General features: G+C 37.3%; 1 protein-coding gene across 42 annotated transcripts in view; it reads left to right on the top strand.

The window, feature by feature from the left end:
* Positions 1–26,477, top strand: part of svila (supervillin a) — an 80,332-nt gene that overhangs the window by 17,775 nt on the left and 36,080 nt on the right. For 5 of the 42 annotated variants that reach the window (XR_013819107.1, XR_013819108.1, XM_079850553.1 and 2 more), the window contains exons 1-15: positions 1,671–2,129; positions 5,809–5,869; positions 6,377–6,462; positions 9,422–9,482; positions 9,994–10,142; positions 10,850–11,531; positions 12,243–12,326; positions 17,017–17,742; positions 18,221–18,388; positions 18,950–18,984; positions 20,301–20,365; positions 20,998–21,134; positions 22,007–22,102; positions 23,075–23,360; positions 24,160–24,228. Coding sequence is in view for 37 of the 42 variants with exons in the window: in XM_079850553.1 (XP_079706679.1) it covers positions 2,075–2,129; positions 5,809–5,869; positions 6,377–6,462; positions 9,422–9,482; positions 9,994–10,142; positions 10,850–11,531; positions 12,243–12,326; positions 17,017–17,742; positions 18,221–18,388; positions 18,950–18,984; positions 20,301–20,365; positions 20,998–21,134; positions 22,007–22,102; positions 23,075–23,360; positions 24,160–24,228 (2,760 nt within the window). In the remaining 5 variants the exon portion in view is untranslated. Of the gene's footprint in view, positions 1–1,669; positions 2,130–5,808; positions 5,870–6,376; positions 6,463–9,421; positions 9,483–9,993; positions 10,143–10,849; positions 11,532–12,242; positions 12,327–17,016; positions 17,743–18,220; positions 18,389–18,949; positions 18,985–20,300; positions 20,366–20,997; positions 21,135–22,006; positions 22,103–23,074; positions 23,361–24,159; positions 24,229–26,477 lie in introns of those variants that run through there. The other 37 variants (XR_013819109.1, XR_013819110.1, XM_079850533.1 and 34 more) reach the window with 22 other exon arrangements.

Genomic DNA, 26,477 nt, shown 5'->3' on the forward strand with positions numbered 1-26,477 from the left:
ATTTTTCAATACATTTCTTCCCCTTATAGTCCATTTATAATGTTAGTAATTTGGGCTGCATTCACACCGCTGCAGAATGTGTTTGCCATCCCTGATTTGGAGAGTGTGTGTTAAGAATGTAAAGAAATACATTTGCCAGTCTCCAAAACTGACTGTCAATTTAGCCTCTGTTAGTTTTTTGGGATATGTTCATGGTTGTTGTGGAACTGCAGTGGACTGGCCATCCGTTCAGGGTGTTTCCTTGGGTAAGGCTCCGGCATCATAGTGATCTTACATAGGATAAGCGATTTGGAAATTGGATGGATGGTTTTTGTCACATTTGCTTCGTCACAGATTTTTGAATGAACATTCAGTTTTTGCTACGTAGTTTCCATAAATGCTCTAGGTCGGACTGGGAACTCTTTTGCGTTGTGAACCGCTTTGGTATGTTCATGCATGGCTTATAAAAGAGAGGATAATTATGATATTACAGGCAATATTTAAAAGGCCCTTTGATATTTTTTCAAGTTGCTTTAGCTAAAGTTACAAAGTTTAGCTTAAATCTTTATTATAAACTGGTTCCAAAGTTTGGGGTCCGTAAGTTTTTGATTTTGAAAGAAATGAATACTTTAAGTTAAATGAATACAGCAATGATACATTCAATTGATCAAAAGTGACAGAAAGGGAATTTGTAATATTACAAAAAATCTTTATTTTAATAATTTACAAATGCTTTTTTTTTTTTTTTTACAAATGTATCACAAATTTCCACAAAAATATTAAGCAACACAAACTATTTTCAACATTTCTTAGGCACCAAATCATCAAATTAGAGTGATTTCTGAAGGATCATGTTACACTAAAGACAGTAATGACTGCTGAAAATTCAGCTTTGCCATCACAGAAATAAATTACGTACATTTTAAAATACGTTTAAGGAGTTATTTTAAATTGCAATTATAATATAATAATATTAAATTTTAACTTTAGCTCTCTTCCACTATACATTATTTGACCATTATTTTTCTCTCTCTTTATACTATTATCCAGCAGACTTCAGCAGTCAATGTCTTCATCAAATGGGTGACTTTATTGCATGAGAATTTCTGAGTTTGGCTGCCGGTATGGATATTTTATTTCATTTGAACCCTGGAGCTAACAGATGCACACGGTCAGATTCATTCGTTTGAAACTCACCAGTAATCCTGAGAAGAAATTCAAGCAATGAAGTACCCCCCCCTCCCCTCCCCCTCATACACTACAGGGACCAGGATAGTAAAAGTGAAAAATCTAAACCTATTTAACACGCAGCATCATCTGTTGATATTGGGAAAACAGAACGGGAAAGACCTGATGAGTCCATAAATCAAGTGATTTTTCTAGTCCACACATCGTCTATTATTTTGTCCCTCCTTTGAGCACTTAGCACAACAATATGACTTGGCAAGTTATGTTCTCCATGGCAGAGATCTTGCTTTTCCACTCTGTTCTTCTCTAAGTACCACGCGTATGTCATTGCTAAGAGACGATTGGAATTTCTTGTTCCTTTGAGGCACTTATTTTCTCTTACTTTCTCACCCTTTCAGCTGTCCTAAAAGCTAAACACACATCCACTGTATGCAGCTGCTAGTGCACACAACCGCTACTGTCTGACTGTTGTTGTCCTCCATCTCTCTCCCCTTTCTTTATATCTTTCTCTCTCCCTCCTCGTCCCCCAGCCTCAGTATTGTTAATCTGATTAGCAGTGAGTAGCATTAGCACCGTAGTTACCTTGCTAGCATTTAGCAGTAGCCATGCAGACAGCAAGAAGCTCTCCGTCAGCATAGTGTCATAGTGTTGGAGAGATACTGTTCTCCTCCTCCTCTCGCAGCATTTCTCTCTCTCTCTTTCTCTCCACCTCCCTTCTCTGGCTGTCCCAGGACTGCTGCAGCTAACTCTGCATCACCTTGCAGTTCAGACTCTGCTGCCTTTCTGCAGTCCTCTCTCTCTTTCTCCTATTTTCCTCCTCTCTTTGGTCCTTCACTATTCCCCCTCCCACCTTTCTGGTCACTTTCTTTTCTTATCAGTCATCCACTCCTTGTTTTATTCTATCAATATGTACCGGAACCCCTGGATCTTCAACTATATCAACCATGTCAAGTTGTGCCAAGGTGAGTAAATGGCAGTTGGGGTGGGACAGGACAGGACGGGCCCACCACATCTCTGTTAATGCTGCTTGGGTTTTAATGGTGCTAGAGCCTCCAAGGACAGAAGTATTCAGGACAAGGGACTCGCTGACTAAAAAAGAGAACTGAGGCATTTTGAAGCAGAGCAAGTGTCGTCTCTTTTGCATACTGTGGTTTAGATATGAATGTTTTCAATAGTTTAAATTCTGTAGTTGAGTCTGTTAGTCAGTTTAAGAGAGTTTGACGCATAGTATTGCCTTTTAATGGTTTTGTTTTGGACTGTGCACTTGCGCAACGGCACATGCTTTTCCATTTATCCTGTGCGTTCTTAAGTAAATGGTGCATTTTCACATTTATAACAGGTGTTTGTGTCCAGCAATGCACTCTTAGACATATTTTATGCATCAAATGAATTTATAGTTTATTAAAATGTTCAATTTGCTTTCGTTTATAGTGGAAGTATCCTAGTCAGTGTTTTGACTGCTTAAATGTAAATGGGTTAATGCGTAAATGTTTGAATGGGTTTTAGAGATTCCCCTTCACCTAATTCCCCCTTTCCTGGAGTGCAGACACCAGCTGTCTTTTTAAAGACTCTTAAGATCTCTCTCTCTCTGTCTGTGTATTGCTAAATAACAGTTTGACTCTTTTGAAGGGCATTGGAGAATGTTCAGAGTTGATCTGGTATTAAAACATAAAGCGCCATTAAAAATCATGATTTAAGTGATGCCATACGTATGCACAATGTCACACTTCCTGTGTCCACATTGGCTAATCCTATTCCTCTTGAAGACTAATCCTTTATTAGCTAAGACAAGTGCTAACACCTCACTGCCACATTTTGGCACAGTGTTTTCCTATTTAACAGGTTTCATCCTGTAACTGTGTTTTGAATTCATGACTAGCATGTACTACTTGCTGACTTTCATGTAGTTTTATCACTTGAAGTGATTTGGGGCTGTATTTATTTATTTGATTATATTTATTTTTTTAAAGAAATGAATACTTATTCAGGAACATTTCAATTTACATTTAATCATTTAGCAGACGCTTTAATCCAAAGTATTGCTTTTAAAAAAATCAATAAATTGCCAGTAATACAAAGTTTCAGTCATCGTTCAAGAAAAAGCAAGGATGCATTAAATTGATTAAAAGCAGCAGTAAAGAAATGTATAATATTATGAAATATTTCTATTTCAAATAAAGGCTGTTCTTTTGCAGATTGTTCATCAAAGCATCCTGAAAAGTCACGATTTCCACAAAAATATTAAGCAACACAACCGGTTTCAATACTGATAATAAAAAGAAATGTATCGTGAGCACCAAATCAGTATATGATTTCTGAAGGATCATGTGACCCTGCAGACTGGAGTAATGGCTGCTGAAATTTTAGCTTTGCAATCACAGGAATAAATTATATTTTAAAATTCATTAAAATAGAAATTGTAATATTATTTCATTGCAGTTTTTTTTACAGTATTTTTTATCAAATAAATGCAGTCTTGGTGAGCGTAAGAGGCTTCTTTCAAAAACGTTGAAAATCTTACTGACCCCAAACTTTTGAATAATTTATTGTTAATAAATATCAAAAGTATTTAATTATTGATAAAAATTACAAAATCGAATGCATGTATTGTATTAAATATTACATATTACTTTAAATCTATATACATAGTTTATTAATACAATAAATATTAAATTAAAGTTATACTTATAACTTTTTTTAAGATACGGTATTTACTTACATTGTGGTAAACGTTTTCTAAATGTCCCTACATAAACTGTGACAATTGTTGTAAGCCTTAGATTTATGATCTGGTCATATGACCAAAGTACAGGCTTTGACTTGCTTCAATAACCTCCATGTGCTTTATCTCCGACTAATGCCAGATATCACTGAACCCTATAGTTATGCAAGTTTATCAGTTACCATATTATTTGATACTGACTGTGCTGGAAAACAGGTGTGTGATATGCTGGAACATAAAATTAACCGTAACAAGTTTCAGAGCTGTCCGATCAGCTTCAATGTGATGCATGTTGTAGATCAGAGAGGTATTTTGGTGTGTCACAGGGCTGTGGAATAACATGCATGCTATTTAAAGTGCTTCAAATGTCACACTTGACTGTGTCTGATTAGCATCTGTACTTAAGAGGGCACAGAGCCAGTATTTTCTGGATGTCTGTTAGCGGTGGGTGCTCTCAACAAGACCATGCAATGCACATAATGAGTGCTTAGGAAAATTTGAGTGATCAATCTACTTTATCTGCATTACTAACTGTCAGTTTGCTTGATGGTTTTGTGTTTTTTGTTCCTGCTTCTGCATGGGAAACATTGTCATTAACTTTTCATTTACCCTGTAGTGTTAATTTACTGTAAGGTCATTGGAAAATCTCTCAACGATTTGTTTTTAACGTTGGCATCATTAATCACTTAGTTTGCCTGAACAGCAATAGCTTTGTAGTTGAATTGTCCCAGATGCAACAATAAACATCTGTAACAAATGGTACACGAAGTTAGCCTCAGTGCAGGGTACCAGAATTTCTGTCATTTGTTGCGTATTCACAGTTTAAAAAACAACAGCAATTTCTATTAGGCATAACCGCACAAATCCCCACATTATTTTGCCTCCACCCAGTTTCATAAGTGTATATTTTCTCTTTCCTTCCAAAATGTTCCTGTTCTCTCTTTCATTCCCCCTTCAGCTGATGTTGTCTCATCCGCAGGCCCTGTGACTGAAGTAAGAGGAGATTTTTATGTGCTGAGGAATGTTTTTAGCAGATACTCATCCCAGCTGTGAAAACTCGCTCTGTACCAAAACAGAGTCCATCAGTTGGCACTCTCATTCACTTTCTCTTCTCAAATAGTGTTTGTAGAGAGGAGGAGGAAATGACATCTAACCACAGTCCTTAATGTGGATTAACATATTTGAATATCAAAATTTTAGATGTCAGAAAGGTTGTTTGGTCTGGATGATTGAATGTGTGGTAAGGCTCTTTTTGGGTAAAGTGGAAACACATGTTCTGGTCTTCCGATCCCTCTATGTGCTTATTCACATAATAACAACAGCATATAGTCATTTCATTGCATTACTCATGTGAATATTGAACCAAAACATTGTTAAATGAATCCCTTCAGAGTAATATTTTTTTTCTTTCTTGTTTTGAAGGGATGCTTGTATATTGGTTATCACCATATTGGTTATCGGCCACTCTTGTTTTGAAGGGATGCTTGTATATTGGTTATCACCATATTGGTTATCGGCCATTATTTGATGTGATATATTTTATTATATTATATTATTATTTTAGATTTATATTGAGATACAGTATAAACCACGCAGATAGTATAAATGCAGATGAGATACAGATGGCTTTGTGCATTAGGCCTACATGGTAGTCACTTTGACTAACAAAGCTGTTGAAACAGCATTCAGCACATGGGCCCAGGCAGTTGACTCTCTGCATACAGATGTACCCATGTGTGCATACAGAAATAAGTCTGTTCAGCTATGGACACAGCACCATGTTGACGTCCATGAAATGGATACTATTGTTTTCGTTCCTGCCCTTCACATGGGGCCTTTGAAACATCTTTCGCTGATCACTTCTGTCACCAGCAGGAGTATTTGTAGTCTGAAGGCTGTGCTTTCTTTTGTGTGCACAGGCTTCACAGGAGAAACAGCCCCTAAAGTTGACAGTACCAAACTACAACGGAGAGCTCTTAGGTAAGATCCTTATTTTTATGCAAATATGTAGAATGTTTATATAACTTGGGTTTTGATTTACTGTACAATTTCCATGGAAAATATCCACATCAACAGTATCTCAGTTTTTAAAAGTATTGTATGTGTACCTCTTGTGTACAGATGTAGTCATGCTTTTTAAAATGGTGTATTCACTTGAACACTGGGATGTCTACACTTTTAGATAAATGTGTGATATTTATTCTCCCAGCTAATTATTTTTTGTTGTTGCCCTTTTTCTTGTATGCTGTGACCTTATTTCCTGTCAGGAAAATATTTAATCTTAAAAAAACAAAAACAAAAATCCAGTTATAAAATGATGATATTGCATTTCACATTTTCTTTGGGATGGAACTGTGATATCTGCCAAGATTCAGATGCCTTTTCAGGTTCTGCTTCTACAAAAGCAGGCAATACTGAGACCTCTTCTGTTTCTGTTGTATTATATGCAAAATATATTGACATTTAAAGTTGGTTCACTCTGTCCAGCTTCCAGAAAGAGTTCTCGTTTGAGGAGAAAGACGAGGGACCCAACAAAGAAGTAGATGTCAGTCTGCTGGGAAATACACCCAAGGGTAAGTACAAAATACATCAACACTTCAGGTGTGTGGTTCTTTATCATGGCTATTATATACTAGTTACACAGTGAATACTCTCACTAAACTAGCAGTCAGGAGCTGTCATATACTTAGCAAGATTCAGTTGACTTCTGCCCTTTTTTTAATGGAGGTGTGTTACCCTAATAGTCAATTTTAATACAAAGGTTCAATCCCAAAGAGGATTTGAACACTAAATGATCACTATGTTTCTTAGTTCCACTTAATTTAAGGAGGGCTGTCCCTGATATACTGTATTCACATGAGACATTTTACATTTGCATTTTACATTTGCATTAGATGACAACTGTCTGCTAAAATAGCTAGTAACAAAGTATGTAATAGTGCCTTGATCAAAGTTCTTACAAGTTGCTTCAAGACTGTATGTTGTTTCACTTAGCATTGTCTTGATGGGTGCTGGACACATGTGTTGGGGGGGATGGGACACTGATGACCTATATTTGGTCTGCTTGGGGCCACCTGTTGTTGGGCAAGTTGTCTTGCTTACTGGCCCTGAAAATGTGATGGTTGTGTGAAAGAGAGTGGGTGAACAGGATTCTGTGGGGCTCTTGCATGAGCAGCCTGCTTCTGGTAAGCCCCAAAAGACATTTTCGCATTTTAGGTATTATAAACGATGTTGTTACATTGTTACTTTTACCCAGTGGTACAGGGATGACGTCAGAAACAGGAAGACTAATTCACCAGTGGTTTCTTTGAGATTTTCCTATGGGGTTTTATAATAGTGTTAATGAGTAAAATAAAGTCTGTAGTAAACATGACTTGACGATACTTTGACGTTTTTTACAACTTAAACTGCACACACTCCCCTGCGCACACACACCTTTATCTAGTTACTTATTAGAAACATACATTTTCAAAAATAAACATAATTGCTTCAAAATTTGCGTTTTCAGAATGGGTGTGTATAATTTACATTGTAGAAACAAAACGTCACAATATCGTCCGCTTCGGTTTACCACAGACCTTATTTTACTCATACATTTAAAAATATAGAAAAACCCATAGAAAAATCTCTAGGGAATCATTGGCGAATTAGTCTTCCAGTCTTCCTTGCACCGCTCTATAGGCCAGAACACATTGTCAGTCTCTGATTAGATTGTTTTTTATTGACTTTAATGACGTTATACCGCTTAAAGAAAACAAAATTTACCATATTTGTCTTATTGTGAATGATTCATTGTGCATTTTATTCAAAAGAAAAACTTTGGCTTAGTTTCTATTTGTAATCTTCAATTAAAATGTAATAACTTTGTTCCACTGAAATTATTGTCCTTTTTTGTGTGTGCTGATGTCACTTATAGTCACAGTCTATTGGATATTTACCTAATAGCAAAATTGTCAAAAAAAAAAAAAAAAATTCTGTCAAACTTACATTTGGTTTGGCTCCATTCTGGTACATAACTGGTACATTCTGGTTTATTTGATGAGGTAACAGTAGGTGTTCCCATTTCAGAAAACCATGACAGTGGTTTAGTCTTGGCTAAAAGTTTGTTTCCCATTCACCTTGCTGACATGCAGCTTTTAGAGTTGTGTAATCCTGGCTGGTTAGAATCAGGTCTGTCTAATGTCAGATTCACGCTGCTGTTTATTTTTCCCCCCTTTCCAAGTGGGAACTTGATTTAAAACATGACAACTTGAACACACTCATGCGGTGTTATCTTCAATGCATTGTAGGTGTCTGATTAAATTAATAAAAATATGATAAATATGATTAATTGTTCTTATTGTTCTTATTGTTCTGTTTGTTTTAAAGAATTAAAGGCATTTATTTCACTTATTTTATTTATAGCTGTCTATGAAAGAGGACAACTAAAAGAAAAAGTCTCGCTACTGTATATCAGTGCAAGTAAAAGTTGTGAAGTTAGTTTATACAGTTGATAAAGGTATAGAGAGAATTGAACATTTAAGCTCACATGTAGTCATTTTATAGCTTCATCTATTGATTCTAAAGCAGATTTATATTACCTTTATATATTTATTCATTTAAACTGCGTAATAATAATTGATTAACTAAAATTGTACATGTGTGATCGATTAAGGGTATAATAATTACATAAATAATATCTAAATCATACAAATGTATTATTCTAAATAAGCATTACTAAAAGCCAGACGATTTTGTCTTCAAATTAAAGGTCACTACATAGCAAATGATTTTTAGAGTAGAAATAGGTGGAGTGAGTTTATCACATCAGACATGTCACTTTGCTCCAGGTTAGCAGATGAACACTGCTAAAAGCCAAACCACTTTCATGGTGCCTAAAACTCAGGATTGGCGCAAACTAAACTGAAACATACCTGGCTAGCCAACTAAACTGGCTTCATGGTATAGGCCCCAGGCTAAGGAAGCACTGTTAGTGTGTCATGTGTATGAGTCCCCTCTCTCACTTCATTGGTCACCTAATGCTGAAACACTCACTGAGGATGCACCTATGATTGGCTAACTTTTGTGGAAATGCAGCCATTCTCCTAGCTAATGTCAGACGACTTAAGTGTAAGCAGCTTTTGTTTCAGATAACACACTGGACTTCTGTCACCTCGACTATTATTGGAAATGTCACTGAAAGGACATAGCAGTATACTGCACTTACTAGGCTGCAGGGTTTGTGTAATGCATCAGATACATCATGAAACATGACTTTGTATTAAATACAGAAAAGCTTATGTAATTATGTAAAAATTGGATTACAAGCTAGTCTTTAGATTGTGCTCATGTTGGGTGAAACATTGTGCATTTTACAGTATACAGTAAGCTCTGATTGCTTTGCTTGCATTTCTGAGTAGAAATATCACAAATGCATGATATAAAGTACAATGTTTCACTATTTGTAATGGTTTGATTTATCCTATTTATCCTCCCTCTTTTGTCTCTCATTCTTTTACCCATCCATCACTTTGCTTTTCTTTTTCTCTTTAGTCTCAGAATTAAGGAAACGTTTTGAGAGTATAAGCACGAGTCAGAGTTGGGACATGAACAGGTGAGAAGTTAAATCAGTCTTACAAAGCATGCACAGCCAAAGTTCAGTTATTGCAGGTGTTTGGTGAGAATCACATAATCACAAAATTGTCTGCATGCTGTTATTGCCAAAAGACACTTTAATTTTCCTCCCACCACACACAACGTCTCAAGCAATGATCTTCATCAGATTTAAAGTAGCATACATACCCCAAAATAATTAAATAATGTATAATAAACATTTTTGAAGGATCATGACACTGAAGACTAGAGTAATGACTGCTGAAAATTCAGCTTTGCATCACAGGAATAAATTGCATTTTAAAATATATTCAAATAGAAACAGTTATTTTAGATTGCAGTAATATTTCTAAATTTTACTTTTATTTTTACTGTATTTTTAATTCCAAATGATGATGCCTTGTTAAAAAACAAGAGACTCCTTTCAGAACATCAAAAAAATCTTTTGAATTGTAAATATATGTTTTTCCTAGATTGAGAATTATCCTTAACACTTCCACTCCTGTTTATAGGAAAGAACGAATTGCACGGCGTCTGGAGGGAATCGATGGTGATGTTCTCCAAAATCTCCCAGGCTGTGGCGGTCTAGTAACCAATCGAATGCTAGAGGAGGACACTCCTAGATATACCCGTGCAGCAGACACCTGTGACCCCTGTACAGGTGACAATTGTGCTTATTTTTTAATAGATATTTTCACTCCTCTATAACATGAATAAGAAATGATATACACTAAACATCTTAGGATATACTCACACTTGGCGATCTGGCGCATGTGATCGCTCCGTAGGCCCGGAGCACGGAACAGCTACTATTCGTGTGCACTACTATCATTATTACGACAGCAAACATCTTCTATTACTACTTTGATGGTACACTTTTTAATTTATTTGAGTATTTTGGGTCTGGTTCTCACCTTGTTGACAAGCAGGATTTGTAGTTTGCGAGTATAGCTGCAAATTCCATCAAAGTCTGCTGCCTCCATAATAATCTTCTGATAAGTGCAGCTGCAGCACAATAAAGTAAAAATCGCTGCGTGGCATAAATGATAAATCCATTAGACAGTCTATTTGCGAAAGCACTTTTCTTCAAAAGAAAAAGTTTTATCGTAAATGACATAAGTGTGTTCCGGTTCGGAGCATTAAGTGCAATGTGAGTGTAGGCTTGCGGGGGAGGGGGGACAATCGCGCTTGGGCTCAGTACAAGACAACCGTGCCTAGTGTGAGTACACCCTTAATAATAATTATATGGTGCATATCAACACACATGATGATAGGTTTGGGTTGATTAGCTGGTGTTCGGTTACTTAAAGTTAAAGATTTGGGCCAATTGATTTAGTGTAAACTGCCTTCTTTTCTCTTTCATCGCAGTTTCTCTTCAGCACTATAGCAAAAACGACCCAAACTTCCCAAATCCACACAGTGCAGAGGTTCAGCCCAGAACCCACACAGTCCAACCGGATTCAGTCTACAGCACTGGCTCCCCTCATGTGGCAGAGCTGGATTCTAAAGCTGAAAGGATTGCTCGCTACAAGGCAGAACGGCGCCGTCAACTAGCAGAGCGCTATGGCATTTCTCTGGATCAGGAGACAGAAACCGACTATTCCGCTCGCTACTCCAGAACCTCCAGAGAGTCCGACAGCTCAGACCGACCACACAGGTCAAGTGTAGAAGAAGACAGAGTGGAGCATAATGCTTACACCACCAGCCATCATGTAGATAGGGCCAGCTCTCACATTCACACCGATCCAAAATACAGCAGAGAACGCACAGACTCCATCTCTGAGCGTGAAAGGATGATGAATCTGGAGAACCAGAGGAGGGCCCTAGAGCGGAATAGACTGCATGAAAGTGGAGGGGTTGCACCTAACCCATCTGCATATATGGATGTGTCCGGGTCTGCCAGGGTTCCAGGGAGGGAACCAGGGGCGATGGGGATTCCCAGCTCGCCTAATACAGGCCGAAGGGCCATGATGCCATCTCCCAAACAGGGAGCATCTCCTGGTGATCTGTTTATTGAGCAGCAGGCTCACAACATCCTTCAAAGACACGGGTGAGTCTTAACACGTTAGCTGTTTCTTCTTCTTTTTTTGTCTCTCCATCTTACAGTCACCAAGTAAAATCTTAATATGTCAGTATCTTAATTTTCCTCTATTATTCTTTCCTTTTTTTGGAAAGAATGTTGGCCGGTATTCCCCTGAATTTGTCTTTCACAGGTATTTTCCCCAAAAGAAAGCCGTCAGTTTGCAGGATTTGGCTCGTATACTGTTAGGAGTGTTTCTACAACTCCTTAAAGATGGGTGGGCTCTATTCAGTATGAAACATTAGCATTGACCTTTACTGTCATTTGGCAGCTGTTTCTTATTTGCATGGGTCAATGCTTTGTGTGATGCTTTGGTATAAAATGCTTGCCAAATTAAGCAACAAAAGATTCCAGCCAAATCTAAATTCCCAACATGAAGTCGAGCCAAAAAATTACAAATGAATATGATAAAGAATGATATTCAGGAAAGACCCAGAGCCCATTCATAATGTCAGTATAAAGTTTGATTGGTTAGTTAATGTCAACAAATGAGGACTTGGCCTTTAAAACCCAGTTCCCAGCAAGCCAGACTTTATTTTTATAATTTATTTGAGGCCCTACTCTCTTTTCAGGAACCTGGTTTCTCTTAAGTTTTTCCCCCTCTTTTTTTTTTTAAAGTCCCCTCTCTACGCATAAACCGTTGAGTAGTTCACTCTTTTGGGTGTTTCTCAACTGATTTAGCTCCTGTAGCCAGTCAGCCAACCAATGGTCACTTCAGACTGATTCAGAAGGAGACACCCTCTCTCCAATCAACTGGCCTTCCAGGTACCATACATTTGGGATTTATGGGTGTGTTTGACACCCTTCACTTAACAGTGGTCCTGCCTAACTTCATGGCCCTATCTCAAACCATCCTCTAGTCCTGTCCAATGAACGTCCTTGTTGGAATGGGGTGAGAGTGACAATATGATAGGAGTCATGTGTTTTCTAGTGGTTTATTTGATTATTGTCTATTTGGAATAAAAGTCTGGTCCACTTTGCTCGTTATTCTAGCTAGGGACCACACTTAGTTTGGAAGACTGAGACAAAGTTGTAAATTAAGAAACTAGTGGTTATTAAGTGATCATTGTAGCAACCTGGTTTTACAAAGAGCTTATAAAGAAGTGCAAACTAACTCTTTGTAAATAATATGCATCAGACAGTTTGAGGGTGTGCTGTATGATGATGAAATCAATTCCATTTTAATTATTCTCTCTTGCCGTAGTCTTGGCGTTGTTATAATACCGGTTAAAGAGTTTGGGGTTGAAGAAATTCATTCTGATAAATTTAATGCACACATATTTTACTGTTTTTACTTAATTTCTTAATCTAATGAATGCAGCTTTGGTGAAAATGTAAGCATTTTAAAACTTTCAAAAACATTTTTAAAAATGTTACCGATCCCAGATTTGGATTAGTAATGTATTTTAAAAAAAGAAAGTGAATATGCAGAGATGTTGCGATATGTATTATTTTTGTTATACATTGTTCAAAATCTGAGGTGGTACCTCAAATAGGGCCTAAATATTTTCAGTCACGGGGTTGGCTTTAAAGAAAAGGTTGGAAACCCCTGGTTTAGTCTGTCAAGTTGTTTGGAACCAGCAAGGAACCAGAGGGCTTAGGGAGTGGTTTTGAGTTGGGCTCATCATCTCAGTAACAAAATTGCCATTTCTACCACCCATCCCATCCACACTGTTAATGAGTGCTGTGGGTTTGAATTTGATCATTGGACATTCAGAACCTTTTGTTGCAGTGTACCTTTAACTTTTTCTAATATACTTTATTCACAGTCCACTGTCCAATGAGTCCAATGTGTGTGGTTTATCCCTACATGGCAGGTTTGGTTCTCGTATTGCTTTTCAGTACCTGGTTGAATCAAGCGTGACTTGAGATTGTGTTTGTGATACTGTGGTGAGAAAATTGTTGAGCTATGAGTCACCAAACTTGACAAGAATGTAAACTCAGATAATTTGGCCTGCATTAGCTCAATATGTCAAATGGAGAGCGTGATAACTTGGTTAGTCATGCAAAACACCAGAGCCACATTTTCTGGGAATCATTTCACACGCAATTTGTGTTCCCATTTCGCACCAGTTTTCTCTATTTTTGCCCCATTCTCTCATTCTAACTTTTTATTCTTTTATGTTCCTCCCCAGACTTTACTAGTCTAGTGGTTTATTTACTGTGGGCTTTTTCCTCCTCTGCAATTCCTTGTCACTGAATGTCTGCTGACATTGACAAACCCAGACATAGATAAAAGAGTTATATATAGAGAAAATAGAGTAGCATAGGCTCTCCATCTCCACCTCATTCCCTGAATCTGCAGAGTATTTGCACAAGTATAACCTTCTAAAAATAGTTTCTTTTTGTTATAGTGATCAAGTCTGAGATATAGATGCTTTTTGAGTTAATCTAATTTATCATAATTTATTTGTTTGTTTGTTAGGTTCCCCTTTGGATGTTTCTTGTAAATGTCTAAAGTTAATGTTTAAAGGGGTCATGAACTGAGAAATCACATTTTCCTTGAGCTTTTGACATATAAGAGGTCATCATACTAAAAGAATATCCTGTAAGTTTCAGAACTGAAAACTTCCTTATTAGTCCAAAAACTGTTTCTATTGTAACCAAGCCCAGCAAATGACGCATTGGTGAAAGACAGCCTCTGCAGAAGAAAATCAATGCCTACTTCATCATTGCAACTTTGGCCCTGCCCACTTGCGTGTTAGTGAGAAGACTAGGAGAGGAGAGCGATACAGGATCACTGGAATAAAAATAACATTACCATCCAAAGGATCCTAATGCTAGAGAAGTGGTTATTTATTTTCAACAATGTGAATGTCTCAGTTGAGCATTATTTATATGTATTCAGTATGTTTCACGGTGGATTCTTTGGTAGATCAGTGGCAATTTCGGTGCAGGCTTTGCAACTTTTACGATATGGACTCGACAGTAATGTGACCACATGTTAAGTAACTGTTCATTTTAATGCCTGATCTGTGACCAGTGATTCCTGATATGTAATCATTCATGTAGCCTACAGTCCTTTGTCAGTGTCAGTAAATCAAACCAGTGACTAAACGGTCAACTTCTCATTATTTCTCTTAGTATGATGAAAATAATCTTTTATTTAAACTGATTAAGTTCGTTATAGAAAGCGATTAAAGAACACTCCCTTTAAAATCGCTGGAGCTGTCAATCAAAACAGTTTGAAAAGCAAGTTTGGACTCTCGCCAAAACTCCTGTTATAACAAAATCCCTTTTATCTATATTCTTTGGTTATAATCAACAAATATCTTATTTACATTGTGTTTGCACTGTTAGTTATGATGAAAGTATTCGTTAGTGTGCAGAAATCGTGTTGCAATGACGATATCACTGCATTCATGCGCTCAACATGTCTGTGATCGGTTACAATGCTCATCACTGCAACAATCTAAATATAATGCCATAGATCTAAGTATAATGCTATGATCAAAACTTTTCATGATTAATTAACCTTGAAAGCTGTAATAGTAAAGTCTTCGAGAGAGTTCCGCTTGTAATACTAGCTATTTTAAATGCAAAGATGTCAGCCAATCACAGCAGTGGGTGTTTACACTGAAGTCTCACAGCAGACACGCCCCTTAAAACGGAGCATTCAAATCAGAAGGCCAAAATCAGGGTTGGAAAATTCCTTTTATTTCTAAATGATAAAAATCATACTAACATTATAAGTGCACCCCAGGAAACATTATAAAACAATAAAACAATGCAGTTCATGACCCTTTCAACAGATATTGTCTCTTCTGTCTTTTATATTTGCATTTACCGCACAGTTACATTTTTTTTCAACCACTTTTTTTCCTTTTCATGAACCATGTACCAAACATAATTTTTGGCTGCATTTTGTTACAGCCATTTTTCTAATTTAGTCTTGAAAATGCAGTCCACTTAGAGGAGGTTAAAAACAGTTCACATGACTCAACAATTACAGTGCAGAGCATGGTTTCACTTAAACAGGGTTCCAGAGGAGCTAAGCAAGAGTGCATGTTACCATATGTAAAACTGAAGTGTGAGTGTATAGATGGCAGCCGTCAAGCTTGAGTCAGGAGAAACAGATTTTAGCAACTAGTGGAGTGTGGAATACATCTCATAAAAAGGATGTGATGTGTAGAGGGTTGGGTTGCTTAAAAAGTCTGTTTTTAACACTATTGTAGCTCTCAGCTAATGGAATTTGAGCTTTTAATTGGGTGAATGGGTGGAAAAGAAGATTTAGACACAAAGTAACCCTGAAATAAACAGACGTCTTTTAAAAGCGTTATAGGAGGTTTTCTTTGTGATTTAAGTCTCACTTCACTGGTAGTGCACTAACTGCAAAAGGTTTTGGATGAGAGTCTTTTGCCTCCCCCTGCTGAGAGCATTGATTCTGCTGACCTAAACCTAAAGAGCCAGTCATCACAAACTAAGCTAGTTTATCAGCAAACCTCTCTCACCCAGCATGTAATAAAACGCTGTGTAGTGTGAAATTAACTGATGCCCATAGCTAGAAATTTATGCGATAATATACAGGGAAGAACCCGCCTTAATGTATCAAAATGTTGAAAATGGTTTGAGGATCATAAATATACTTATGTAAAATCCTCAAAGCAGAATCTGTTGGATTTTTGTCATCTGAAGAAGGGGGGTTTTCAAACTGCGGTCCGGGGATGCCGCAAGGTGATTGGGGTCCATTATAATATTTTCTTGTAAAATAAAATACAAATTTACAAATATTTGCTTTAAGCTGAAATTACTTCTCTTATACATCAAGGACTACGGATAATATTTTCCCATGTAATATTTTAATTTCATTTGGCCTTGATATAATATGAATATAAATAATAAAAAACACATATCAAAGCTAATTTAGCAAACAACATGTTTTCTTTATATTTATTTGCTCATTATACTTGAAAATATAGCTGCTTTTATATTATAATAATGGGATCCCTTGCATAGGGAACATCATATATTAAGATCTTTCGCATCAAATAGTAAGAAAAATCCTGAACCAAAGAACTAACCTTTGTTTATAATGTTTTGACTACAACCCCACTTTTAAGATTGTTTCAATATGGTTATTTGTTTTAATATGTATGTTCTATGTTTCATATCATGGTTGTTGTGTCTTGATTTTCTTTTTTTTACAGTGAGCGCAACAATTTTTCACATGGTTCTACTTATTTCGACCACTGTGAAAACATCCACTTTGACACACTTTTAGTGACTTTTTATTCCAAATACTGTCAAGGTTGCTTTTAACCACATTCTAATAAGCACAAACCATATTGAGATGCTTCAACTGGTTCTGTGGCTTAAGGGTTGTTTTGGTTGGATCAGACTCTTTCCCTTTCACCAGTGAAATGGTTCTATTTTTTTCTTTCTTTCTTTTGCTCAGTCAGTGAATATTTGACTAAATTTTATTCTAAGTAACCAACCCTTTTCTCTTCTTCTGAAGAATCCGAGTTAGGGAGAGACTGGCCCGTGACGAGCCATTTCACAGGGGTCAAACAACAGAGGTACCTGCGTACAGCCAGTTTCCCCAGGCATACCCTCAATATCACCCACACACTCGGACCCTCCCTGATGCTCCAGCCAAGCAGCGGCTGCCCCACCCTGGGAAAGAGGACCGCCATGACCTGGGGTGCCAGAGCTACTTTTCTATGGGTAGTGAACCTGGTTCCAGGCATAAACTAGAGATTCAGGAAGTACTTGAAGAAGTGGAGGGAAAACAGAATGTGAGGACTGAGGGGCTACTGCGGAGCAGGAAGGCCGTTTTACCCTCTGAGATTCGACATAAAGAACGGAGCACAGAAGAGGGTGTTGTAGATGACCCCAGAGGGTGGCGTGGAGGTCGGTCAAGGCAGGAAGTTTACACAGAGCATGTGTCCCGTCTTCAGGCTGAAGAGTCTATGCATGCAAGAGCTCGAGAGGCCCATAAGCAGGCTGATGCTAGCTGCTACGCCCCAATTCAGACCTCCAGAGGGAGATATATGCCAAATTCATCCAAACCCCTGGATGTTAGAAATGTCCAAAAGACAGCTTTTCAAGAGAACCCCATCCAGGACCCAGTCAGAGAGGCTGTGCCCAATGGCGATCACCTATCCCATGATGCCAGGGTTTCAGTGGCCAAACTTCGCCATACCTACCTGGAAAGTGTTGCGAGTCCCCGGAAAGCCGAACTGTAGGTGGTGGTACATTATTATGTATCGACTTACTAACTTGTCTAACATTGACGATTAACAATCAGAATCTCCTAATGTAATTGCTATGAGAATTAAATGAAGGAAAATACCATAATATTACAGAGGAATCGCTCATTCAGAGTTAACCAGCAGATTTTAATGCTCTATTCCTTTAGCTATCATGCTGCTCAGCTTGACTAGTGTGCACTGTCAATTAACCATCTCTTCCTGTCTTTTGTCTCACCTTGGCTTGGCATCCTTGCCTTTCTAGAGACAATGTTGGATGTTTATGCTAAATGTGCTGACAGAATAATTCTTAACCATTTTTGATGTTTGTTTTCAGTAGTTCATTTTAACCCACTATGAGGATGCTCAGATGAATAGTTCATCAAGCTTTGGTGTTTTGCTCTATGTCATGCCTATGCACCTGCCATTCTTCAATGCTGCCTCATTCAGTCATGCTTTGTGACATAATAGGGCAGAAGAGCTGCCTGTGGTTACAGAGGCACCTTGGAGAAGTGAGAGGGTCAAAGATCGGTTATCTCGTCGCCCTTTGCAGTATATATGTCCCACTGAGAATAGAAAGACATCTGAGAGGTTTAGAACTCAGCCAATCACATCAACTGAGCGTGAACAGTTGGACCGGTAGGCCTCATGAGTAGATTTATGCACGTTATTGTGGAGTTAGCCTGGAGTGCACATTAAAATTACACTTGATGTAGTCTAATAAATTGTTTTTGGTAATAACCCAGAAAACTTTGGTCTGTGTCATGTCTAGTACATTTTCTTTTTCTAATGGCACTGTATTTACAAATTCGCTGATTAAAGTTAGCTTTTGGCTTACTATCTCTAATGCTATGTAATACACACGCTGTATAATGTTTTATGTGTAGTGGATTCTAATCCAAATGTTTGGTCAGTGGTTTTTATGAAAGGTTCTTTGTATTTTTTTCCTCCTCTTTTGTTTCTGTGGCATGTGGCGAAATCTATAATTCTGTCTAACGCTGTGGATTAAGCTGTTCTGATGTGTTTTCTGCACCTTCCCACTAGTTGCTGTGTTTTCCTGATTCCCCTTTTCCTAATACGCTGCTGCATTTGCTGCAATTTTTTTCCAAATCAGCTGGTTGATATAATAATTTTCCAATCCTTACCGATCTTTAATTGTAAGACTTTAATTGTAAGACTTTTACTTTTTGTTCTCTTTAGGTCTTGTCCAAGCCCTGAACCACTAAGCCCTGAGGGTAAGTCTTTTTGCTTGCATACACTACAAAATCATTTTTTCAGCATGTTTTCCTATTATACCTGTTTAAAATGGAAAGTCACTCTAGCAAGCTTTAGATGCTGTCTTAGATTTATTATTTGATGGTGCAGGATGACGCAATAACATTACGTAACTTTTGCATTTGTTTCATATGTGCACCACTGTAATATAAACAGACGTTAATATTACATACAATAAGTTACTGTTAATCTGAGTCTGAACTGACTGGGAAAAATTTTCACTTGGAAAAGCTTATGGAGACATGGCACTGTGACTTTAAAGATAACTCTGCCAAACTGCTTCTGTTTAGAGAATCCATGAATACTCCAGAGAGCAGCAGACCTACTTTTTGGGGCCTCTGGATCTGTTAAAACTAGTACTGTTTTGCTTTTCTAGCCATACTGTATGTGTAAGCAGTGTCAACTTGCATCGCAATGTAGTGTTCACTGAAACAAACATCTGTACCGTTCAAAAATTTGGGGTCCGTAAGATCTTATTTTAATGTTTAATGCAAGTCTTTTCTGCTCACCAAGGCTGCATTTATTTGATAATATTGCATTTTTTTAACTGACTTTTTTTGTGAAATATTATTACTATTTAAAATAACTGTTTTCTATTTTAATATAAATTAAAAAAATTATTCCTAATATGCTGATTTGGTGTTCAAGAAACATTGTAGAAAACATTTTTAGGACTCTTTGAAAGGACAGCATTTATTTGAAATTGCGATATTTTTTACATAAAAATATTTTTACTCTCTTTTATCAATCAATTTAATGTTTCCTTGCTGAATAAAAGTATTAATTTCTTAAAAAATAAAAATCATACTGACCCCAGACCTTTGAACAGTTGTGTGTTACTTAAGGTGCTGCCTGATTAATGCTTTAAAAAAACATTCAAGGATCATATTACTGTTTCCCTTGATAAGTTTTATGTACACAGTTAAGTGTACTATTAGTAGTGTATATTAACTGATTCAGCATTGCAAGTGGACCTCTGGCTAAAAGTAAAATGATGAATTTATAAGACCCCTTTTAGTGTTACAGTAGTCACGCAACGCTTTGTTTGAACAGATATCAATGTAATACATTGCATTTGGTAGATGTATGACATTTATTTTGCACTGTTGTGCCTTTAAGGTTAACCTCTGAAATCAGAGCAGAGGAGAATCAGAAACTTGCTTGCGTAACATTTCTACCATGTGTTTAGCATTGTGTTGTCCTCTGAAAGTCATGGGGTTTCATGAAATAGTTCTCATGAAAAAGCTTGACTCATCTCTACTTTCTGTTTTTCCAGTGGATGAAGAGAAGCTAGATGAGAGAGCAAAGCTGAGTGTCGCTGCCAAACGCTCTCTCTTCAGGGTATGTGGTGCTTAAGTATGTCTGTACTTCTGTTTCAAACCCTGAAGAGTGCTGCTGCTCTTTCTGCTGGGGATTTATTTGAAACTCTCTTCATTGGTATCAACACCATCAATGGTCACTCATGCATACCAATCATATATCGTAAAGCACACATTAAAAATAGCCTTTGGGTTCAGAACATGTTATTGGTGCCTAACAATAGAGGTTATGCGCAAAAAACTTCTGTATTCTGTAAAACGGGTTGTATCGTTTCCGGTTCAGGCCTTTTGTATGTGCTTTGTTAAATATAGAGCTGTTTTACTCAAGAAACCTACAAAAGTGAGCAAAGAGGAGCATAACCAATGTTAATCGCATATACAGATTGATATCTAAATGATATCTAACAGTTTATTCATTTTGCATTCCAAGAAGTGTGTAAAGAGGGACACATCTCAGTCAATTTACCACACAATTATTAACATTCCTTTAATATGACATTTGAAACTCCAGAAGAAAATGTGACCAAAAACACAATTTAGTGAGTCCAGCAGAAGGAAAATTTCTGATCTGATATACATGTATATATGTATATGTATGTATATATGTTTGTTATTGTGTAAAACTATTTCTTATGAAGTCTTACTATTTCTTAGGAGCTGGAGAAGACTTCTGATGGTTCAGTTCTGAAGGCATGGAGCCGTAATCCTGCCATTGAACGGAGGTTGAGGAGAGGTCAGGATCGCTCCCGCACTCAGCCGGTCACCTCAGAGGAAGTGGTCATTGCTGCTACGTAAGTTCATACTGTATGTGACCTGTTAGATCTTTCAAGTGAGGCAGTTTTTAAGTTAGAGGGGGAAAACTAAAAAGTTTACATTTGTTAGGTTCCACATTTACAGTCAACATGAAAATTTGGCAAGATATACAGTAAATTACCATTCAAAAGTCTGTAAGATTTTTAATGTTTTGAAAGAAGTTTTTTTTAATGTCTCTTATGTTCACCAAGGCTATGCATTTATTTAATCAAAAATACAGTAAAAACAGTAATATTGTTTAATACTATTACAATTTAAAATATCTGTTTCTATTTTAATATATTTCAAAAATCTGTTGTCAAAGCTGAATTTTCAGCATTGTTACTCCAGTCTTCAGTGTCACATGATCCTTTAGAAATGATTCATTTAGTGCTCAAGAAACATTTATTATCACTGTTGAAACAGTTGTGCTGCTTAATATTTTTGTTGAAACCATGATGAACCACATAAACAACTGTTTTTTGGGATTTGTCAATGATTAGAAAAATTCGAAAGAACAGCATTTATATGAAATAGAAAAGTTTTGTAACAATGTAAGTTTTTACTGACACTTTTGATCAATTTAATGTGTCCTCGCTGAATAAAAGTGTACATTTCTTTCAAAAGATAAAAAATCTTACTGACCCCCAAAATGTTAAGCATCTTACAACCATGTATCTATAAACAAATTAATATGGCTTCAGGACAATTTGTTAAATGTACATTCTTCTCAATGCTATTTTTTCCTTCATATGTCCATCCCTTCCTTTTACTTCATGTGGTGTGTATGTATTTCTGATCTGTTTCCTTCAGTTTCCTTCAGTTTTTTCCTGTCTCTGTTTCTTTGCCTCCTCCTCTGTGTGGTTTAAAGTGTCCCTGGCCACTTGTCACAGTCCGCGACTGTACAAACCTCTGTAGCGCGTGTTCCTAGTCACACTGTACTCAACAGCTCTGTGACCAAATTCAGGTACTCAGAACACGCATATAAACACTCACATGAGTGTGTGTGTTATACAGGCATAGTCACACTTACCAGTACTAATGTTTGTCAATGAGAGCATGCTGAGAAAAACTCTGTAGATCCATGCACCATGAGAAAAGTGTAGTCTTTGCTGAATAAAAGTATTAATTTATATTAAAAACAATCTTACTGTCCCCCAAATTTTGAAGGGTAGTGTGTGCTTGTCAAAGAATTGTGGTTTATGTAGGAAGACAGACGTAATTAAGAAGCAGCACCCTCTTGTGGTACTGTCAGGCCAACACAGAACATTTGTCTAAGTCACGCTTAAATTTACCTTTAGAATTAAGAGTGAGAATTAGCACACCCACTATTTCATGACTACAAGTACTTAATATTATATTAGCCACGGATTTGTATACATAAGGGAGTTGTTAGTAATGCTTTGTAAAGTCATGAAATAATAAAAATCCATCAAAACTAGGTCTGAATGGCTTGTAAAAGTATGAGACACTGCTGGGAGGGATTCAAGTCATGCCACTTTTGTGTTTTTTTGCTTCATCAGACGCATGTTGAGCATATAAAACAGCATGACATGTTTGTCTGCACATGCTACTATAATATTAATACGAAGATAATTAATTATGCATGACAATGTTTAACAGACATGTATTCATTTGTGTTGATAAATGGACTATGGAATGAACAACACATCCAAAATATTGCCAATTTTTCTTTATGTGGTTACATTTATACTACTTTATTCAAATTGTTCCATGAATCACAATTGCTTGTATAGTGTATATCCATGCATGTGTTTTTAATCTATAATATGTAACTTGATAACATTGTGTCGTTTCTTTATTATTATCTTTATTGCACATGGTAAATAGTCATGCCGCCTAGCCCAGGTGATGTAATGAATTTCACATGAAACGCATTGAGTGTTCCTGAGCAGTGTGTTGTGGATGTGTCATACAGCTTGCAGGCATCGTCTCGGCAAAAGTCTATGGTGAGGGAACAGGCCAAAGAAGTTCGGCTGGCTGAAGAGGCGGCAGAGACGGATCAAGCTCGCCATGCATCTCCAGGGGAGGATGGCCAAGAGGAACCAGACCTTTCCACGCTCACTCTGGCAGAGAAGATGGCACTCTTCAATCGCTTAGCACAGCCTTCCAACCACGGCCCTCGGGCCAGAGGAGACACTCGTGCACGCAGAAGCGGCACTCGGTACCAGACTCAGCCAATCACACTTGGAGAGGTTGAACAGGTACGTGCCATGTCTCTTCCTTCATTGAATAATTAAACCATGCTTATTCATGTTTCAAATGAGAATTGTATCAGTTTAGTACTTTACTCCTCATGTAATTTAAATCATAAATCATGACTGGTCATGAAATTAAGCACAAATGGGTGTGGACATGCTTTTGACCATATAATGTATGTCTACATGGGGTAAAGAGAAAAGACAAGAAATAAATAGACAAGCAAACAAACAATGAAGCTACAAAGCCAGTCAGACAGAAACCGACATAGCCCAACAAATGCATATCCTGTAAGAGAAAGGATGTCCAGTTGGACTAAGAAGTCATAGGCTGCATCCAAAACAGATGCAGTACTATAGTTTTTTTGAATACTTCATGACTATTATGTTCAATATAGTATGAATGTGTACTACATGCGTACACATTCACAAATCCTCTCCTGTGGCCTCATGGAATAGTAAAGTGTCCACTGGATACCATTCAGAATCTTTACCAAAGTAGTAGGTCATCCGAATACCTTTCACCTAAATAAAGTCCAATCTTATAACAGACACACACTTTATTTTAAATTTGACTCTATAAAAAATAAAAAAATCTGTGAGGAATATAATGACAGCCTAACCCTACCGCTTAAACATTGAAAAATGTCTTTCCACAAACTTTTGACGGCTGATGTTTTTTTAATGTTTTGTCGATTGAACAATTAGCACCCAGGTACACAATGGACATGGTTCTCACTCTCTCACACACACAGACACACATGATTGAGCTTTGAGCATTTAAAGGGGTTTATCTCTGATGCAGGATGGTTCTGGTTCTGAGATGTTTGACGAGGAATCGGAGTTCTCAGAGGGTCTGAGTGATCTGGAACATGTGAGGATGCCTGAGTCCCCTAGAATTGTATGATGTTTTATAGAACCCAAGGTTTTACACTGCCTGCAGTAAAACCATTGTCCTGTGTTTTAGAAGCAGTCGTTCTAATGCTTCAGCATATACGTCCCTATGTGCTAGTAGGCTGAATTCAGGCATTTCTTATAAGCATCTTGCTTAACTGTAAATCCTACAATCTCAAAGAAGTATTTTAAAGGCCTGTTCACACCAAGAACAATAACTATAAAGATAACTATAACAATAACTACACCAAAACACGATAACACTCTGTGCTGGAGATCTGTCTTTAAAGCAGAATGGGTTTTGATTGGCTGTCAATAGTCTTTATCATTCATCAGCCGGAAATTTTTTTTTGAAAGTGATTCCAATATAATTTCTCTGTTATCATTATAGTTGTGGTGTGGACTTTTCTTTTAAATCTAGAATGAATCAAGATTAAATCAAGAATATCGTATCGTTATTGTTACAGTTATCATCCTTGGTGTGCTGTTATATGAATGTAGTTCCAGATTGCTGGTAGCTTGAGTGCAGGCTTCAGTCTTTAGGTGCTTTTGAAATAAGTCATAATGTTTTGTCTTTGATGTTTTGTGATCATTTGGATGATGCTGTTTTTTATTTATATATCAGAGGAAAAAACTTACAAAGGCTGTCACTGGGGCGGTACCCTTTCAAAAGGTACTAATATGTACCATTTAGGGGTAAATAACTGCCCAAGCGATCAAGGCTTGTATACATTTGGATATCTGTGATGGATGACCACTATGAGTGGCATCTCTAAACGTAAACAGGTGTCCTCTCAGGACCAATTTTACATTTGATTTGATTAAACATATTTTGATATGCTTTAAAATGTTGCATTTGTGAAAGTGAAATGGACTTTGAAAATGTTACATTGCTAACAATTTACGTTTCTGTTTCAGAACAAATTAAACAATCATATATTTTTTCGGTTTGCATCAATCAAGTAAACAAATAAAAATGTAAAGTAAAAAGAGAAAATCAATCAAAACAGGTGAGGCCAGCAGGGGGTACTCACCCTGTGGTCTGTGCATCCCTGTAGCCTAACATCCCACTATAGTGAAGGGGACATTATACTGTCAAAAGAGCACCGTCCTTTGGATGAGACGTAAAACCGAGGTCCTCCTGACTCTGTTGACTCTGTGGTCATTAAAAATCCCATGACACTTCTCGTAAAGAGTAGGGGTGTGACCCTGGCCACATTCCACCCATTGGCCCTTGCCAATCATAGCCTCCTAATAATCCCCATCCACTAAATTGGCTCTATCACTTTCTTTCCTCTCCACCTATAGCTGGTGTGTGGTGAGCGCACTGGCGCCGTTGTACTGTGGCTGCCGTTGCATCATTCAAGTGGATGCTGCACACTGGTGGTGGTTGAGGAGAGATTCCCTGATATGATTGTAAAGCACTTTGGGTGTACAGTAGTACATATGAAAGTGCTATATAAATGCCTCATTCATTCATTCATCATACTGCCCACCCCTATGCATTATTGTACCCTTCTATTTTTACTATCATATGAGTATTTTGAGTGTTATCATGTGAATATTTATCATAGATTTTGAGTTTTTAAAGGTACACTTTATGTAACTTTTTTTTTTATTCCAAATGTACAAAATGTATTTAATGAGCGAGCACATTATGAATCCATCTTTGAAACTGTGTTTTTTGTCTTATCCTGAATCACTACGGTATGGCCTATGATAAGTGTTTATATTCAGACTATTTTAGACCGAGCGGGTCACCAACCTCTGCGGAGTTGCCGAGTACCGTGACTTGTCATACACATAAACAGAGAGAAGTAGCTCTGGCTACAATGTTCTTCCGCAGAACATGTGCAGTTTTGTTTATTAACCTCTAGAGCTCCAAAAGTTACAGTGTACCTTTAAGCTAACAGGACAAATGAGTCAGCGTAATCTTGTTCTGAATGCACAGCTCTGCCTAAAGCCCTGCTGACACATTAGAGTTGACATATTATCGATTGAGTCTGTGACTTAATGTATCTGTTTCTGAGGGCATGATGGGAACAGTTTGGTTCAGTGCATAAAGGGCATGGTTTTGTGAATGGTTGTGTTGGCGGCTGATTTGATGCTTGCCTTTCAGCTACAGGAAATGCACTAAGTCAGCCTCTGATTAGTCAGCATGATGAACTGTTGATGAATGTGCTGTTTCCTGCCCCTTGCTGACTCAATTTTTGTTCTCATCCCATTTTC

Source organism: Squalius cephalus (genome assembly GCF_949319135.1).
Source record: "Squalius cephalus genome assembly, chromosome: 19".
Lineage (NCBI taxonomy): Eukaryota > Metazoa > Chordata > Actinopteri > Cypriniformes > Leuciscidae > Squalius > Squalius cephalus.